This window comes from Euprymna scolopes, chromosome 44 (assembly GCF_053919585.1).
Source record: "Euprymna scolopes isolate OS-2025 chromosome 44, ASM5391958v1, whole genome shotgun sequence".
Classification (NCBI taxonomy): domain Eukaryota; kingdom Metazoa; phylum Mollusca; class Cephalopoda; order Sepiida; family Sepiolidae; genus Euprymna; species Euprymna scolopes.
The window spans coordinates 36569511-36590414 of NC_136525.1; the positions used below are offsets into that span (position 1 = coordinate 36569511).

General features: G+C 31.8%; 1 protein-coding gene across 4 annotated transcripts in view; it reads left to right on the forward strand.

Annotated features, from left to right (window-relative positions):
• The window catches only part of LOC145268798 (histone-lysine N-methyltransferase EZH2-like), a 119954-nt gene that overhangs the window by 66801 nt on the left and 32249 nt on the right, over window positions 1-20904 (forward strand). For 2 of the 4 annotated variants that reach the window (XM_080124414.1, XM_080124415.1), the window contains exons 15-17: window positions 8776-8942; window positions 17549-17662; window positions 19973-20034. In XM_080124414.1, coding sequence (XP_079980540.1) covers window positions 8776-8942; window positions 17549-17662; window positions 19973-20034 — 343 coding nt within the window. The remainder of the gene's footprint in view (window positions 1-8775; window positions 8943-17548; window positions 17663-19972; window positions 20035-20904) is intronic. The other 2 variants (XM_080124417.1, XM_080124418.1) reach the window with 1 other exon arrangement.

The following is a 20904-nucleotide window of genomic DNA, read 5'->3' on the forward strand; positions in this document are numbered from 1 at the left end:
ATGTATGTATGAAACGATCGTACAAATTATTGACTTTGTTGTGTTCCTTCTTATGAAACAGATTTTTAATTTGAATTTGAATTTTAAATTATCAATCACATTATTAAATATATATATATATATTTGTCCATATTCCTAGAATGTGGAGCAACAAGAATGTCAGGGGTGATAACTTCCTAAAACGCTACCAGGGAAAGTAGTAACTCATACCAGAAAGCAACAAAAATTCAACATACATGCACGTACGTACGTACATACATGCATACATACATATATATATATATATATGTATATATATATATATATAGTAATTTATAAAATATATATGGCGATTAAGCTATACTGAATATTCAGTGTAGCTTAATCGCCATATATATTTTATAAATTACTAACTAGCTCTACCTACTTATTGAGCACTTTTGAAGTAAATATTTAAAGTTTACGCATAAATCTATACTTTCGTATATTAATTTTATGTGAGTAAATTAAGTAGCTATATATATATATATATATATATATATATATATATATATATATATATATATATATATATAGGTAATTAATGTCAAATCTCCCAGAAATTTAGAATTTTGAAAATAATATTTTCAGATTTTCTTGTAACTTTCATCACAGATGGATGTCATAAAAACTAAGAAATCCTGAAAAATTTGAGCATCTATCTCAGAGCGGTTGCTGATTTAGAGCATTTTCTTTGCATAAATTGCACGAGGTGTCACCTTAATGACTTTTTAATAATTACATTTTCTTGAATATTTTCAGTTTAGAACTTGTGATCTTGAAAATATTCACTCAGATATGAAAAAAGACATTGAACAGACATTGGAATGTGCAAAAGGAAAAAAAAAATCCTAATACCAACGACATCATTTTTTTTTTATGCTCCATTTTGATACACATGTGAAAAATGTAAAAAATGTGATAAAATCACATAGAAGACTTTATTTCTGAGCAAGTTTGATGCAATTTTTGGATTCTTAGGGTCAGAAAATACTTACCTGAGTGATTTCAAGTCACATCATGTATGGGACCAGAAGGAGAAAGAAGCAACCTTAGTAGAAGTTTGTGTCCCCCAATGATGCTGGGTCAAACAGAGTTGAGAGGGAAAATATAATGAAATGCCAAGTTTTTATGTAATGATATGAAAAGAAACTGGGAAGATCTTTATTATTCCAGTAATATAGGAACTGCTGGCAAATATTTGCATGGCAGATATACCTGGTGAACCAAGTGCAAGAGAGATTGAAACAGTTGCATTTAAATGGACAGTTAGAATCTTGAAAAGATCTCTCAGTTGGAATGTATCCGATAACAGGTTAATATCTGGTATCTGGGAGAATGCTTCATCCCTAAACAAAAAAAAATAATGAATTAAAATATTCAAGAAAATGTAATTATTAAAATGTTGCCCGATTTACACAAAACAAACTGTTCTAAATCGGAAACTACTTGGATTTAGATGCTCGGATTTTTAGGATTTCTTAGTTTTTATGATGTCCATCTGTAGTGCAAATTACAAGAGAATCTGATGATATGGGTTTTAAGCTCTCGATTATTTCACATGGAATTATTCCTCATCTTTGTTATTGCACTTGGGTCATGAGAGGGGGGGTGCATTTATACTTTCAGTTTTGATTTTTAGCGTCACTAGTTCCATTCTAAAGGACCATTGAATTTTTGGCATCAACCCTAAAAGTTTCTACTCAAGACCATACTGGTTAGAAGCAGCATTCATATTCCTATACTGGTCTGAACACACTAGAAATAGAGGTACAAAGTTATTATGGTCAGAAATCTAGTGAGAGTACTTCATTAGTATGGCTATGACAACAGCATATTTTTCTCATTGTTTTTACTCTCGAGTATATATCCGACACAGATACAATCAACCGAGAACCACATCACTCTACATAAAAACATAAGATATCAATAGATATATACCTGAGAATCAAAACAAAGAAAAGAATATGCTGTTGTCATAGCTCTAGTCATTAGTGACATAGATTTTTGGTACTTGTACAGTTTAGTCACGACATTAAAAAATGAAAATATCGAAAAAAGTTTAAATTGTATGTATCCGTTATAGAACGAAGTTCTCTGAAAAAAAATTTCACTTAATTTCATCAAGTAGTAGTTTTTTTTACAGTGGGAAACATGTTTTTATGAGGGTGCGTTGAAGGCGGCCATCTTGGATTTTTAAAAAAATTGTTTGAATTTTAGAAATGACAAAGGGAGATAACTCCAGTTAAAGCGCTGACACCCCTCCCCATCTCTAATACTAGCTTTTCTTCCTAAAAATCAAACATTTTGCTCGGTATCATAACAAATTGTTTTTTTCGCTGTAAAAAAAAACAAACTACTTGATGAAATTAAGTGAATTTTTTTTTTTCAGATACATAACGGATACATACAATTTAAACTTTTTTTTTTTTGATATTTTCATTTTTTAATGTCTTGACTAAACTGTACAAGTACCAGGTTTTTTTTTTTTATGGAAATCCGTCTGGACGTAACATGGCATGAAACCACTTAATGTAAGGGGCTAAAATAAAAGCCACTTCATGGTCAAAAACTGCCAATGCTAAATGTTAGATGGATAGATTCAGAGTGAGAATGAAGCAATTCTTTCCCCTTTTTCAGAAATATCGCTTATAATTATAATAAAATCACTTTTTACACTTGCTAGCAGGTTATTTAATTTTTAATCAGAAACTTTAACTATTTTTGGTATATCAATTTGCTGAACGACAATGGAACAGTGATTTTTGCTTATTCCTGTTGCTTGTCCTAGATTTATTTCAAGGAAAACTTTACCGAGGATGCTCTTCCTTTCTCCTTCCACTTTTTTGTGACTGACACCAAGTGTTTCACCAATCAATGTTAGCAGTCCACACTTTGCAAAGTCAGTTAACTTTTATGGTGACTGAAATACACTTCACATGCATTTCATGAAGATGCACCTAACTAAAGCATATCCCACAAATAGACTGCCAGTTGATATCTGACTGCTTATTGAGTATTCACAGCCGACCTCCTTATCTAAAAGCAGGTCCTCTATCCGCCTCCTAGGGACTTGATGGATGGGAAATAAATAGCCCACACTACTTATACGAAACAAAACTTTTATGACGGGTGCCCTTTTTTGCCTAACATTTTTTTGTGATCTGCACTAAATGCGTCACCAAGGTCAATTGCCTGCATTCGACCAAATCATTCAGTCAGCTTTTATAGCGAACGACACTCAACAAGTCTAAACTTCACATCACTCATCTGTATGCATTTCATGAAGATATACCTGATAAGAACAAATCCCACAACTAGATTGCCAGTTGGTCCCAGACTATGTATTTTGTATTCACAACTAACCTTCATATCTGAAGACCATTCCTTTATCGGCCACCTGGGAACCCGGTAGATGGGAGATAGTTACTTACTCAAGCACATTAATGGAAAGTTAAAAGTTCGCAATGAAATACCTAGTTATAGATTTAGAAACTGCTGAATTTCAGTAAATCAATTTTTGTGGTTTCCGACGTTGGTTAAGTCTAATCTTTAAGCATTTTGTTATATTTGACGAGAGAATATCCCATATGCACCTTTAAGAAAAAATAAAAGTGTAGGTAATATGAAACACATTAGACGGATAAGCTATGATTTCTTAAATTTAAGAGAGTTGTCTTTTAGATGGGTAAAATTTAGTGCTGCTATACTATAATAGCAAAATTCAGAAAACAAAATAAAATTGATTTAAAATTAAAAAAAAAATAAGGTATCTACTGACTTTTTGTGTCAATTTCAACTGAAAGCAATGATATCTATTTAATTGGCATATCAGAAGTACTTAAATATTACCGTATTTTAAAAAACAAGTTTTTTACTGTCGTCATATTTAGAGAACACAAGACATAATAACAAGGGAAGTTACGCACCTATGCTAAAAACAAGGCAATAGCTATTTATGATTAACACACAAATTATTTTTTTAATTATTTTTGGCAATAGTTATACACTATTTACCTCCCCTTTAGAACTTCCATTTTTTTTTTCGTTTTTTTTAGCCAAACATTTTATTTTTGCTAATTTTTATCCAAAAATGTTTTATTTCATAATTTTTTTTTCTACCTTAAGGTTTTTCGTAAGTTTTGGTTATATTCATTACTGTAACATGGCAATTAAGTAGATACCATTGGTTTGACTTGAAATTCAATTTTCGCTATTATAGTGTACTTGCACTGAGATTTGTTCATCTGCGCAGGTTTTTTTTTTTTTTTTAATAATACTTGGCGATTGTGCATATTTACTGATCCAAGCAACTTTCAGTTTATGAAACATGTTGGAATTAAACGATGTTACTTAATCTGAAAACCCCAACTATATTTTTTCCCGTTACTTATGATCATTTATTTTATTTATTATATGTGAAAATACATTTTATTTGAAAATTATATTGTTCATTCATATTTCTTATGCAGTTTTTGCGAGATCAAATGAGTACATTCTTGGACCAGAAACTATCATACATTTAATAATTCGCAAAAAAAAAAACCCTAAAAAGTTTAATTATATTTAGACAAATGCACATTTTCTTTTCATTACGTTTCAATGTGAAAATTCAAAGTAAACGTGAATTCACTTTTCTATTTAATTTATTTTAATTTATTATATTTAAAAAATATTTTACTTTAGCTTTATTTCTGTAAATATATTTAAAAAAAAATTTTCTGTAAATATTTCAGTTTGTAGACACAGTAGAACCCCGGGTTGTGGTGGCTCTGGGATACGTTTTTTTTTTTTTTTTTTATATGTTACAATGTAGAATACAATGTTTTTTTTCCCCCATTTTACGGTGTTATTTATAATGTTATTTGATTATATACATGTGTATTATATACTGTACTGTATTTTGTTACTAATTTTTAATGCTGTATCCTGGGGTTCTACTGTAATCTTATGTGTTGACCTACATTTTCATTCGGGGGTCTGCAGATTAAGTAACACCATTTACCTCCTATAAATTTCAGAACCAGAAGCTGCTTGGATTAATAAATATGCAAGATTGCAAAAAAAAAAAAAAAAATTTTTTTTTTTTTTTTTTTCTTAAAAGTTTTTTTATTTGAAAAAAAAAAAAAAAAATTTTTTTTTTTTTTTTTCAAATAAAAAAACTATTTAAGAAAAAAAAAATTTTTTTTTTTTTTTTTTCAAATAAAAAAACTTTATTTAAGAAAAAAAAAAAAATTTTTTTTTTTTTTTTTTTTTTTCAAATAAAAAAAAAAAAATTCTTAATGTGTGAGTTTGAATGCTCTTTTGCATGTTTCTCTCATTTCGCTTTCCCACTCTTGCATGTCGAATAAAAAAAGATCTGTCGTGTGCTTCTTGTTTGTCGCATGAATGTCTATTTGGTAGAAGAGAGTCGTACCCATGTTTACAGGCTTTCAGCATACCTCTGCATGGTGGCTGCCCCGCCCGTAAATCCCTTCCCATCACTCCCCTTACCCCCTTTTGGTTTTCATTGTAATTCCTAAATTCTTGACTTCGTATCCTCATCTTCAGGGGCCAAAGAAAAAGAGAGGATTATATTTTAAAAGATTTTTTTTTTTTTAGTAAAATATTTGGTTTTTATTTAGAATTTAACCTAATTAAAAACAAAAAAAAAAATACAGAAAAATCTTTACAGATCGAAAATGTCATATTCTGGAAATCATCAAGACTTTCTTTTTTTTTTTTTTTTAATCAGGTTGAATTCTAAATAAGAACCAAATATTTTTTTAAAAATTATGATTTCTAAAAAAAAAAAAAAAAACCTAGCTGTAAGAAATATTTCAAAATTTTAAGAGGTTGAAACAGTTCAAAAATAATAAAAATTATAATAATGACCATTTATTTTTTTTTTTTACTTTAAGGTGGCAATTTTTATTTAAAGTTGTAATACTTATAAACACAAAATAATAGGAAGATAACAGTAACGTCTCGATTCGAGAAAATGTTTGGAAATTAAATTAGAAGTGGGAACAACCAATAGGGTTACCGATGAAAATCAAAGTTACAAGCAAATTAACCGTAAAACTTTGATATATTTACATATCAGGTAAAAATAGTTATCTACACCAAAAATTATCAAGTAGAATTTTAATTTAAAAAAAAAAAAAAATCAGTATTATCGTATTTTGTCTATCTGCCATTGATAAGAATGGAAATTTTAGGGGAGATAAATCATTCTGCCTTTAAATCAAGCAATAATGATTGGTGGATTGTCAAAATATAAAAACTGATTTTCATTTTCTATTAAAATTTTGCTCAATTTTTCATGATTTTGGGTGAGGATATTTATTTTTGCATGATATGTAATCGTTTTTATTTGGAATGTGATTTTCACCTGGACTTTATAATGAATATTTTGTTATTTTAAATATTTCTACTCTAATGGCTACCGAATGTTTGTGATTAGTTTTGTCTCGCATTTTGACTGGTGTAACAGCAAATACAATGCATCCAATTATTTTTGCCCGTTTTGATTTGTATGGATTTTTTATTTTTACTTCTGCTTTTTTTTGAAAAGCAAAAAACAAGCAGAATTATGTTGCGTAGTATTCTTGCTTTACACTTACCAACGTGTGAGACAAAATAAACCACGGACGTTTGTCAGCCGTTACAAAGTTGAAATGTTCAAGATAACTGAATGTTTACAAATAAAATTGTCTCAGAAAATGTTTTTTTATTTTTGGTACTTGGGTCCTGGATATGACCGTAAACTATATCCGATGGTGAGGCCCCAGCTTGCGGGCTTTAGGGAGTGTGGAGCCACCCTTTAATTGCCATTGCTCCCAGGTCCACTCTAACCTGGAGTGGTAGTACCTGTTAGGGTCCCAACTATGGGTTAAATAGAAACCGACTTGAAAAAAATATATATTCTATTAAAAAAAATGTTCTTCAAAATAACTAGATTCGGCATTAAATAACCTGAAAAGGGTTGATATGCCGTAAAACAAAAACAACCAACCAACTTATTTTTGGCCATTCGTTATAAGAATCGATAAATTTAAACATTTGTATTTTAAATCTCAAAATCTTTTTAATTAATGAAATGTTAAAGATACCTACTTCATGTAACGAAGTATTACCTGCAGTGTTACTGAAGCGCAGTATGCAGCATCTTTTTTGATACATCCTTATTAATTGATAAGGTGTTACATGCAGTGTCTTGTTTGACAACCTGTAACACATAACGTTTTTTGATTGATAAAGCATTATGCCTTACGTTTTTTTTTGATTGAAAAGTGTTACAGGCAACTTTTTTATTAATGGAGTGTTCAAGCAACTCTTTTATTAATGAGACGTTACAAGCAACTATTTTAATTACTGAAGCGTTACAAGCAACTTTTTAATTACTGAAGCGTTACAAGCAACATGTTAATTAATCAAGCGTTACAAGCAACTATGTAATTAATGAAGCATTACAAGCAACTATGTAATTAATGAAGCGTTACAAACAACTTTTTGATTTACTGAAGTGCTAATAAAAGTAAAAGCAAAAACATTATGGAATAAAAAATGCTTAAGAACTTCAATATTTATTCAGTATACGAGATATTTTCACTTTCTTTTGACATCAGTACTAAAGTTTGATTAGGTTACAGAGTAGCCAACAAAACTATATATATATATATATATATATATATATGCTGTCAAAAGCAAGCTAAGTTACTCTTCGACATACCTGGATAAGTTTTTGTGTTTTTTTTTTAACTTAAAAATAAAGGTAGTGTAAAGCCTATCGAATTAGAATGAAAAAAAAAATGGTGGTCTCATTTGAGCCATAAGTGAACCTCGATAATCATTTGAAAATTATACAGACGTATCATAGAAACACATCCAATAAATGTCACCAATCATGTGAAAATGTAATATTCAATAAGTATTTAAATTTTCGATTTTTGAGCGATTATTGACTTACTACTTTTTATTTTAAATTAAAAAAAGCACACTTTAAAATAAGTTAAAACAAAACTTATCCAGGTAGGTAGAAGAGCAACTTACCATTGATAACATTTATTTATTGTATTTTTTTTTTTTTCACCCTTTTCTTTATTTTGTTGGATATTCTGGAAAATTACCGAGTTTATAAATTCTAGTCTGGGTGGTATCGGAAAATGTTAAAAAAAACAAAAACATTATGCACAATGTCTTTTTTAACTGAAATGCTACAAAAATGTATAAAGTAAGTAGTATTGTAATTGAAAAAAAAAAAGAAAAAAGTTAATTCAGTGTACAAGACAGCAATTTTTCTGGTTTAAAATTCCCCCTATTTAAAAACAAAAAAAAACAACAAATATATATATATGTATATATATGATGTATATAGCCGTGACGTACATCATACAGATTTATTTTTTAAATTTAGTGGGAATTCTAAACAATAAACTAATTTTCTAACATAAATACTGAAGTTTTAGAAAAATTAATTTAGATTTTTAAAAAAATTTTGAACTTGTCGATAATCCCTTTCCTGCCCCATTCCCATGATCCTTTCCAAATCAGATCGCCGTTTATTTTTTTGAAGGGGAGGGGGGGGCGGGTGACATGAATTTAGTTGGGAGGTGGTGGTGATGAATAAAAAGGAAGAGAAGAAGACGGTGGTGCTTGCAACAGCAGTAGCAGCAGCGGCGATGCTGACTCTATCGGCGGTGGCACACACTATGTAAGCATGTGGGTTTTGCCTGCTTGTTACATGGTCGTCTTCTTCTGTTTCTTGGTGTGCAGGTTATGGTCTATGCATTGCAGAAAGATTCAGTTGAAGAAGGACAGCGTGGCGAATCCGGTCTACAACTACCAGCCGTGTGACCACCCGGGTCAGAGATGTGACGACACCTGCCCGTGCATTATGGCTCAGAATTTCTGCGAGAAGTTTTGCCAGTGTAGCAGTGACTGTAAGTTGAAACACCCACATCTCCTCCTCTTCTCTCCCTCTTGCTCTTTTAGACTTTTTATTTCTTTTTCTCTTTATTTTCACTTTTTTTGTTACCTTTTTATTTCATAGCTTATTTACCTTTTTTTTCTTTAGAAAAAAAAGGTAAATAAGCTATGAAGTTTTTTTTTTTTGTTTTTTTTTTTACTTAATTTCTCCCTTTTTTTAACTCTTCTCTTTTTTTAACTTCTCTCTTTTTTTTTAATTTCTTTTTGGTTCTAATCCAAAATTCAACTGAATAAAAAAAACAGCACATATACAAAAAAATCTTCATGAAACAAAAATGTTCCAAATAATTCCAAAAATCATGTAAATTGATTAATTTAAAAAAAATTTTTTTAAAGAAAATAATTTAAAAGGATTAATGTGAAATGGTTTGCATTACAAGGCTGATTTCGTAACTTTGAACTATTTTAGAGTTTTTTGACCTTTTTTTTATGACGGTGTTTGAGATAGCCCCTTTTTGTTTGCTCACAAGAAATTGTTTTTTTTTTAGTTAAAAATAATATTACTTGACAAATTTATGTGATTTTTGGAATATGACATCACTGTACCATGATGAACACATTTTCTGTATTTTTTTTATTTTTTAATTAAGTTGATTTCTGGACAAGAATAATTTTTCTTTTTTTTTAATTTCTTTTTCTCTCCTTAAATTCTTTTTCTCTTCTTAAATTCTTTTTTACTCCTGCTTTCTCTTTTTTCCTGCATCCACCTTCCCTTTGTAATTTTTTTTTTTCCACTAATTTCTTTGGCATTTTTTTTTATTTACTTTTTATCTATTTACTTTTTATCTATTTCCTTTTAATTTTTTCCTTTTTATTTTTTCACTTAAATTATTTCTCCTTCAATTTTTTAGCTTCTGGTTTTTCTCCCTTTTTCTCCTTCTCCATTTTTGTTTGCATGCCTAATTGTGTTGGGTTTACAAGTCACACCTAGTGCCCCTTTTTGTCCCCATCTTGTCTGAGGTCATATCCCTTAATCAGTGCATCTACAGAACAACAATAAACCATAAAGTCAATAGCTTGATCCATTTCCAACACTCATTTCCAGCTTAAACTTAACAATATCTCTTGGTGAGTGTAAATCATTAAGCTGAACCCTAGCCGATACATGACTACAAAATACGTTCAATATTTTATCTATATAATTATAACCGACCATCCTTCCTTGCTTGAATCTTGTCTCTGACAATTGGGCAATTCCATCTTTTAAAAAACGGGATGATAGGTATATATATATATATATATATATATATATATATATATATATATATATATATATATATGTGTGTGTGTGTGCATATGAGCGTGGCTCGGAGGTTAAGGAATGAGGGTGGAGAGTTATATGTACTGGGTTCGATTCTAGCTGATGGCACTCAAGTCATATATTTTTTAGTCTTGATCTCACTACTATATATTAGGTTCAATCTAATAATCGAGAGAGAATTGTCTCTATAAATAATACGTAATCTGCATGAATTAAAATATCATATTTAAGCGTATCTTATGAAGGTTGGGCAACGCTGGGTGGTCTGCTAGTATGATATAAAGATAACACAAATTTTTTGATCTGGAAAAAGATTTTATGCCATCAAAATAACAAAAAAAAAAACAATCAGTAAAATGTCCTTTGTAAACTCCATTATGCAAATTAGTTTATCTTGTGACTGATATTTTTGAGATAAGGATTGACTGTTCACATCTTGAGTATTATTTTCAATGTTTCAGACAATGTAACCTCCGACCTTCTTCAGGTGAATCTTGTTGAACTCTGGAATCTCTGCAGAATTTGGCAACAGAATGCTTCATTTAATCCAATATTGCTCTCATTCTATCATGACCGTTTAGAGGTAGATGGCTGACGGAACGAGAGTATGTTGTGCCTCTCGATTAATTAATGGGTTTCGTTCTAAATTCTGTACAGATTTCTGAGTTCGATAAAATACATTCGGAGAAGGTTGGTTACATCGACCGTGATGTTGTGAAAATGAAACTCAAGATGAGAACAGTAGTCCAAACAGTTCAAATACCCCCCCCCCAGTTTCAATTCAAATATGCAAATTAGTTTATGGAAATGGAAACGGCACTAACCTTATGTGGGTTAAACTGGCTTCCTCCAAAGTAGGAAGTTTCATTGGAGTATGAAATTTGCAAACAATACCCAATCACATGTATATCCCCATTAGGGGGGATGATGACATTAGGTTTTTTGTAACAGGGAGGTGTCGACGTTCTCCTACATACAGCGCCTGGAATTCCCAAATTAGTCACCCATCTAGTACTTACCAGGCTCAATGTTGCTTAACTTTGGTGATCTAACGTGAATAAAATTAGTTTACTTTGTAATTAAAATCATTTGTATATACATAGGCAGTATTTTAAAAAAAATTCTTTTAAAAAATGCTATCTATTGTGTAAAGTTTTTTTTTTTTTTTTTTTTTTTTTTTTTTTTTTTTTTTTTTTTGTTAGGGCAAAATAAATGAGCCCAACTTCAAAGTCAGCTTTTTTTTTCTTAGTAATTCAAGAAAAGCAGAATTTCACATTAATCTGCTTTTTTTCTTTTAAGAAGAAAAAAGTCTATCTGCTTTTGCTCAATTTTTTTCCCCATTTTCGTTTACTTAATCTTTCTTTCTCTTTTCCTTTTTCTCTTTCCTTTCGCATCTCCTCTTGCCTTCTTTTTCCTCTTTTGCCAGTGCTAGTCTGTAACCCCATATGCACACCTCCATGAAAAACCAAAAATAAAGAAAAATCTTTATCGTGTACATACTTGTGATGTAAACAAAAAATCATACACCAACGTATACACCAAAATACATGTAAATTGAAGTAGTTTTATTTTTTTATAAATAAAATAATTTTTAAGCGATTAATGGGAATTTGTAGGCATTACAATGATAATTTACAAGACTGATTCTAAATCCTATTTCTGAAAAGTGTTTTAAGAAGTTAAAGTGATAAAGTTTTTCCAATCCCCACCCTCTCCCCATATTAAAAATAATTTGATAAAATCTGGCAAGCTTGAATTATTTGTAGTTATCTCCTTTGTCTTCTAAACTATTTACAAAATGGCATTGAGAGATCGTTGATCAGTCATAAAATTTAATTTTCTTTTTTTTTTAAATAAGACTACCTGATTAATTTACATGATTTTTGGTGTATGATATTTTCTTTTCATAACAGGTGTACGTACACCATAACATTTTTTCTTTGTTAGGGGTGGGTGGGTTATGGACTTGCATTATTTTGCCATACTTGAAACGATTCACAGTGGACCTAGAGTTAGTAGTTAGGTAAGTAATAATTTTTATGATGCTTGTCTATAAATGGGCCAAAAAGAAATTTTTTATAAGAAAAATCTGAAAAAAATCTTTATAATGTACATACTTGTCACTGCATGAAGATGTCATGTCATATTCCAAAAATCACGTAAATCGATCAAGTAGTTTTTTTTTTTTAATTTAATAAAATCAAATATTATCACACGGATTAACGAAGATTTGCTCCACGCCATCTTCATGCAGTGACAAGTACGTACATTATAAAGATTTTTTAAAGATTTTTCTTGTAAAAATTTTTTTTTTCGGCCCATTTATAGACAAGCACCATTTTTATTTCTTTACTTTTCAGCATGAAAAAAGTGTCCTTCCCTTCAAAAAAAAAAGTGAATGGAATTTATTTCCCCTAGCAAGATTTTTCTTTTTTTTTTTTTTCGTAACTTCCTTAAAAAGACTAGAATGAACTAGAAATGGAGGGTAATATTAAATTAAATTTCACATATATGCAGGGAAATCGAGCAGGCTGAGAATGAGGAACATGGAAATACAGCGAGGGGAAATACATCTCAATTCAGTTTTTTCAGTTCAAGCCAGTTTTTTTCAAGTCAGTTTTTAGTTCAAGCCAGTTTTTTTAATTTTTTTTTTTTTGTAGGCATTGACCACTCATATCCTTGTTTAATAGGTTCACCATTTTTATTTTTAGAATTCCCTTCCTGCTCAGTTTCCCCAATTGTACCAACATGCAAAATTTTAAATGTAATGTGAACAACCATTTTGCTACCCAACTCCTCACTCAGATTGCACCCTTATAAACCACGCAAGCTCCTTATGTTTCAGGGGCAATTTTTCTTGTTTATTGCAAACAAAATAATAAAAAAAAAGGTGCCGTACTAAATTTTTGGCACCCTTGGTTTTGTAGCATTGCTGGAATAATCATTTTGCGGGGCCATCTACTTTCACCTTCATTATAATTCATCAGCACACTCACTAACTATTTAATCGTACATCTACATCTCTATATCACCAGAGATTGCTAGAAATTTTTTGTAGTTTTAACTTTTCTTTTCATGGAAATAGACTGGTGTTTATGTTTAACACAATTGCTGCTACTTAAATTTTCCCGTGAAACCATAACTAGGGCCAAATTTAAACAAAACAAGATAAATAAGACTACCACCAGCAGGTGCAGTTTAAAGAAACAAGTTGATAGCATGCTATACACAAAGGTATTTTTCAGTTGTTCAGTGAATTAGTCTGGCAAGATAATCAAGTTCCTGCAGCGAGCGCGCATATTTACCTATCCAAGCGATATCCAATTTTGAAACTTATCAAAAGTTAATGGCATTAACTTAATGTGAAGAACCTACGATATTATGTTCCTTTTACTTGATCTCAGAAGCCTGCTATATTTTTCTATTTATTATATTAAAAATAATAAAAAAAATTATATGTTTGTTTTTTTTAACTATGTTGGGTAAGCATTTATTCATTTTCTTTTCCATTTAATATTTTTATATTTGAAAAATGTTTTTTTTGCTTTCAGAACTAATTGTTTCTGTAAATATTTTATGTAAAAAAAAATTTCTGTAAATAAACAATTATTACGAACAATTTTATGTAAATATTTATTACAAAATATTTTCTGTAAATGAAGATTTTAAATAATTTTCAGTAAAATAACCATATTTCAGTGAAAATAATCAGTTTCCAGATATTCTTACATGTTGACTTACATTTTTGTTGGGTTCTTCAGATTAAGCAACACCTTTTACTTCCAACTAATTTCAAAAGCGGAAGCCACTTGAATCGGGGGAAATATGCAAGATTGCTACTTTTCTTGATTTTGTCCAGATTAAAAACTATGTCAGTTACCAGAAAATCGACATTGCTCTTGTATTGCTAACGAGTCCTGTTTACCCTACTATTTCTATTTTTTCTCTGAAGAGATGAGCAGTATATTTGACAGGGATCTGAGTTATCTGCGTTTTAGTGGAATTCAGCTTTTTAAAATTCAGAAAAAGTGCATTTCTGCTTAAATTGCACATGAATGTTGTTTGCTTTTTTTTTTTTTTTTTTTAATCAAATTTCTCTTTTTTTTTTTTTTTTTTTTTTTTAATAAAAAAAAAAGTTGATTTTCCCTTTTTATGACATTTCTTTCTGAAAACTGAAAATGTTAATTTTGCTGTGAAGACTAATGCATTAAGCAATTCATGAAGAGGGTGGGGAGGTGTACATAACTTGTTTCATGAAAGAATAACATTCTGTTGTTTCTTTTCTGTATGCATACTCAGTGTCTTTCTCTTTTCATTTCAACTTCGTCAAAAACTGATTGGAGTTGTTCAGGAAAAAAAAGTTTTTTTTGTATTTTTGTTTTACCATACACACAAAAATCATGATTTCCCAGGTTGGGAAATTCGTCTCAATTTCTTTTCTTTCTTTGTTTTTTTTTCTTTTAATTAGCTACTCATGCCTTTGATTTGTAGTACCTGTCATACATAAAAATATCTTGTATGCCGCAGTCACTCATGAATGCATGAACAAAGAAAGCAACCGCCTGTTTCTATAGCAGAATTGGAATTTTCACCATAGCCACGATAACTGCGTGATGGACCTTATAGAACTTAATTCAAGCCTGTTTACCTTGGATATACCTACTAGGAACTTGAGTTCCCACAACACTACAATGAAGGATGGTTATTGAGATGTAAAACAAGGTTATAGGTTGGAAATGCTCGGCAGAAAAAGAGTTTCACAAGCCTTCAATTCTTGGAATAGAAAGCTGTATTACAGTGAGATATCAAAACAGTGAATTGATGGAGACCACTAGAATAATGAGCTGGAACAAAGAAAGCAGGGAATAAACATCCAACAATCCTGAAGAAGACGTGCTTTAATAGTATTCATAGAAAAAAACTTGAAACTAGTTTTTTTTTTTTTTTTTTCGCACCTTATCAAGAACTGTCAAATTCAACGGAGATTCACTAACTGAAATACAACAGTACTCCGTATGTGGTCTGATCGTAGATTTGTAGAGATAGAGAATAGCCTTAGGTGAGAGAAAGTGTTTAGAGCGATAGAGAGAACCGATTTTACGAGAAGCAGAAAAAGCAATGGATTTAATATCTTTGTTCTATCGTTATTTCCATGGCAAGTGCTCGTTTGAGCTCCATTTTCTGGTCCCCGCTCGCCAATCCTTTTCAAAAAACACCCGACTAGCTGAAACCACCGTCAATAATTTTCCCCACTCCTTATCTGTGCCTAAATCAAAACGTAGATTCCATGAACAAAGCTTCTTTATTAGAACTGCACGCCTGTGAAACTCTGTTCCGCTTGTCTGTTTCCCTCCTGACTTCAACCTGGATGTCTTCAAGTCCAACACAAACAAATTCCTGATGAACCGCCCCCTTAAGTAATGACACTTTATCAATTCTCCAATACTATTACCACACTATCCCATTGATTACTGTACACACAATAACCCTTATCCCCGAGTGGCCCTTGGGCCTTGATAAGTCGTGACCTCCATGTAAAAAAAAAATATATATATATGAACTCCAAGAAAGTTTGAATGAAAACGAAAGACCAGGATGGTTCAAAATTGATTTCTCCTCAAGAATAAAGCCAGGCAAGAGAATCTCCATAAGAAAAGGAACATATCTACGACTGAAAACTGAATCTTAACAGGCTTTAGGTTCTCCATTAACTGGTTTTCATGCAAGATGACTTTTCCTCACACTGCCATGTTCTTCTCTGCTAAAGCATCTTTTTGTTGATGATAACTCTTGGTGGGGATGGGTGGAGTTAAATGTGAGGTGATCCTTTCTACTTCTTTGTTTGCATGGCAGAAGCGTATCAGTGGTCAGCAGAGGACAAGGATGATAATCATCATGGACAACTTGGCTGAGCTCTTCAGTCCACAAGTGGTCAGTTTTTTTTTTTTAACTATCACGTGGAACTTTGCTTAAGACCGCTGTGCATGGGCCATCATAATTCAGGGTCATACAGCCGAGCATTGGGTTAAACACTTACAAAAACAGCCTCAATTTGTTTGCAGCTTAAACTTTCATAAGAAAGTTACAGCTGTTTCTCAACCAGTGGCCCATGGCCCTTTAAGGAAGTCCCAGATTTTTGTTGGACGGACCCATAAGAGGAAGCCAGGAAAATGTAATTGAAAATGCAATGTATAATAAGGTATTTTTTAATTTTTGAGATGATTGGTTATTCATATTATTTGGATTCTTCAAACTTGTTCTCATCTTGAAGTGTCATTTTCACAATGTTTTGGTAGATGTTTATCTTATCAAACTCAGGAATGTTTCTGTCAAACTCTGGAATTTGGACGCAATTTCTAACGGAACCTTTTATTTATTTCACCGGAGTAAAAGTGACCTTCTTCTGAAGGTTGAAGGTTCAATTCCCAGTATAGGCAATTGAAAAATACAATTGCGAATTACTTAGGACCTTTATCCATGAAACAAAAGTATGCTACCCCCGTCCAGATTCCCGAGTTTGACAAACATTTCAAAGTTCAATAAGATACACCTTAAGAAGGTCGGAGGTTACATCATGTGAAACATGAAAATGTAACTCGAGATGTTAACAGAAGTTTGAAGGTTCCAAATAAGGTGACAAGATTCCAAATAAGGTGACAAGATTCCAATGAAGATGAAAAAAAAAAGTAATTTTTATTCATAGTGAAACCTTTAGATACAAAATTATTTTGTTTCAGCTTGACTTTCGTATCCTGTAATTTTTGTATCTAGAGTGGCCTACGTAATACGCACAAATCGCCTAATTTATTCCAAGATAGACGTGGACATAAGAAGTTCCCTTCACACAAGCTCAACAGCGTATCATTTTCAGCAAAATTTTCACTTTGATTTCTAATTTTAGAATAATTAAATAAACAACATACAACAAAATCTGCTTTTTTTTGTTGAAGTGCAGGGGGCCATGTAAGGGGGCCACGGGTCTTCAAAGGTTGAGAAACACTGGACTAAGATGAGGCATCATCTTAGTTCTACCCAATCATTACTGCTTATCACGATATAGTCTTACCATCCACAATCATTTAACCCTTATCCTCGAGTAACCTTTGGGTCTAGATAAATGGTTACACTTCTACTGACCCAAGAAGCTTCAACATGGCCATACCATCAAAGTTTTCTGCTCTGTACACATCTCCCTAAACTCGTTACTTTCAGCTGCATAAATGTGTGGCAGAAAATACACTTGGTTGAATCTTTATTTTTTGTTGTGTTTTTGTTGTTCTTATAAATTCTGTTTCTTAGGTCAAAACCGGTTTCCTGGGTGCCGCTGTAAGGCTCAGTGTAACACTAAGCAGTGTCCATGTTTCTTAGCCGTTCGGGAATGTGACCCAGACCTCTGTCAAACCTGTGGAGCCGGTAAGTCATGACTATCATACAACTACTCTCATCCTTATGTTGTCAACCTTGTGTCATACATACCGTAATCATTACAAACGCATTAGTTGGTCCCCCGATTTAGTTTTCAGTGGCGTCCGTTAGTCTGGACAACTGCCAGATAAATGTCCATTAGTTTTTCCTGAAATTTTGCCATAAATTTAATTTCATTAAATACATGTGCACAGTAAAAAAAGTTTTTTTTTTTTTTTTTTTTTTTGAAAATTCCTATTGTGTTCTCAGGGGCTCAAAAGTTGTTGAAAATGCCCCAAAATGACACATTTTGCCCCATAACTTTGATCCATTCATTAGATTTTTCTGAAACTTGGCCAAAATGTGGAACCCATTGTTAATATACATCCAGTATGGGTGACCCTGGCAAAATTGTGGTTTGCGTCCCTGGGGACTTTTAGTGCTAAAAGCGCTCCTTTCTGTGACTCTTTTTTTCATATTTCTCAACAAAAACTTGATATGTCTGATTATATTTTTCACAGTGGTCAACTCAAATATACATGTGCTAAGGCCTGAAACTGCACCATTATCCTCTGGGATTTGGCATCCCTAAAGAAGGAAAAAAATGCCCCATAATGACCAAAAATGGCACTTTTTGTTCCATAGCGTTTGATCCATCTATGAGATTTTCCTGGAATTTGGCCAAAATGTTTTGAGGTGCATCTTACATGCAGCACCAGAGGGGGACCACACATGCACGGCTTGTTTAAACATTGTTATTCATGTTTTGATTGTTGTTCCTCATGTACATGCCTTCTACAATCTTCCTAGACTGAGGGAACACTACTCTGTAATTAAAGCTTCTTTCAAGCTCAAAGTAATTTGAGTTACAACGAATGGAGCACAGCAGTTATGCATTCAACGTAATCATTCGAAATGACCGATCAGTGCAAGCGACACTGTTTACAAATTGTTTTGTTTTTGAGATGAGGATTGATAATTTGCATTATTTGGACTACTGTTCTCATCTTGAGTTTTATTCTTACAACGTTTCGGTTGATGTAAACTTCGACCTTCTTCGGGTGTATATTGTCGAACTCGGGAAATCTGCACAGAATTTCAAACGGAATCCTTTATTTATTTATTTATTGCATTTTCACCACAAGCAAGGCACAGTTCCACTTTGATTTAGGGGGCTACTATCTGCGACATAATTTGCAGGGATTCTATGTAGGGAGTTGAGCAACAAGATGTCTATTTACACTACACTTAATTTTCTTCATGTCACAGTACAGTCAGGGAAGTAGGAACCTGGAAAAGAATTCCAAAGTCTAGCAGTTCTAGGGAAGAAACTATTAGAGTAGAAGGCTTTCTTACATATATCGATTTCTACTACATAGGGGTGAGATTTTGCTGCTTGTTGGGGTTTTTCGGGAGTGTTTACGTCGATGGGTTACAAAGGCTTGTAGTTTGTTGGAGCACCTACCATTAAAATACTTGGATACATACTCTCGTTCTGTCAGTCTGACCAGGTAAATAATTTGCAATTGTATTCTCAGCATTGCCTGTGCCGAGGATTGAACCTTCATCCTCCAGAAGAGTGTCACTTAGAACTGAATTTTACCAAATATTTTATCCGTTACGCCACATGGATTAAATAAAAGGTTCCAGTTGAGATTCTATGCAGATACATGTGAAGAAGCTCGAAGATTGCATTGACCGAAATGTAAAAATAACCCTTGCGGTGAGGTCAGTAGTCTGAATGATACAAACTGTTAGTCGTATCTTGATTGTTGGTTTCACTTTATAGACTTATGGCAATGCTGTTTTGTAATTAAAACTTCTTATCTGCTTAAAAAAACTATTATTGTCCAGAATTCCATCTATATTTAAAAAAAAAAAATGTAAATTTGTATATGATGTACAGAGCCATTATGAACTGAAAATATTATATTCCAAAAATCATAAACTGATCAAGTCGTTTTTTTCTGTGATAAAAAAAAATGTGGTAATACTTAATGATACTGCGATACTGCAGCCAAGTACATAATCTATGGTTGTGGGTTCAAACTCTGGCCACACTGAAGAGGCATAGGTAGTGTCCCTGAATAACTATTTAATCTATAAAAAATATATTGTGAATTCCATATTTTATTGCCAATAACCTGGTACAGTAATAACAAAGGAAAATTAGTCAAAGTTTATCAGCTTAAATGCTATTTGGGTCTGACTTTAAAAATTCTCACCAGATAACTTTATATTAATTTTAGATTAAGAAATAAAAACTTTTTTTATTTTGTTTTGCTTTGGTTTTGTTGTTAAATTTATTTCTATTTATAGATCAGTTTGACACCCAGAAAATCTCCTGCAAAAATGTCAGTGTGCAGCGCGGTTTAAGGAAAGTAAGTTTTCTTGGTTATTATTTTAATTTTTCAACAAGTTTTTTTTTTTACTTAATCTTTCATTTGAGGATAGTTATCTTTAACTAGCTGTCCTTACCTGGCACTGCCCTGTAATATTTTTTACTTTATCTAAAGAAAGCAGTGTTATTTTTCCTATGAAGATTTTTCAGGTATTTTTAAGTATAGTTAACACAACCACAAAAAAGTGGTCATAAAACAAACAGGCAATAAATAAATGTTACAAAACGCAAGATAAGTTATTCATCTAATTACATGGATAAATTTGTTTTAACTTATTTTAAAGTGTGCTTTTGGGTTTAAAATATTCTTCACTCTGTTCAGTTAGAGCAAAAAAGAAAAAAATCATAGTTGCTATAAGCGTAGCACAACCATCCGTAATATTCGCTCAAAAATCTTAAATTAAACAAAATACAGGTAAAAAACATTTTCAGGTTGTTGAGAACATTTATTGGATGTGTTTCTACCAGTATTTGAGGTGGTCACAAATTGTTACATATTAACAACCCAAAATTTATACTAGAAGTTGGTTGGCGATTTGATCGAGAGAAGAATTGCCTGTCAAGTGACTGTATATGCATCTTCCGCCTAACAACCCACTATTCCTGTCACTAACAATAAAAATGTGTGTGTTGTTATATTTTCATATATCAATGTATCGTCATTCTTTTTGGGCACAGCAATAATGCAACTCGGCCATTTTTTTTTTATGGACCAGAATGCATCCCGGTTTTGTGCACTGTCTTTTCAATCCCCACTATCCAACCTTGTGTCATGCAGTAGGGGGGATAAATAAAATCTTATGCTTGGGCAGATGCTGATTTTCCAGCAACTGATGATCCAGCATTTTTT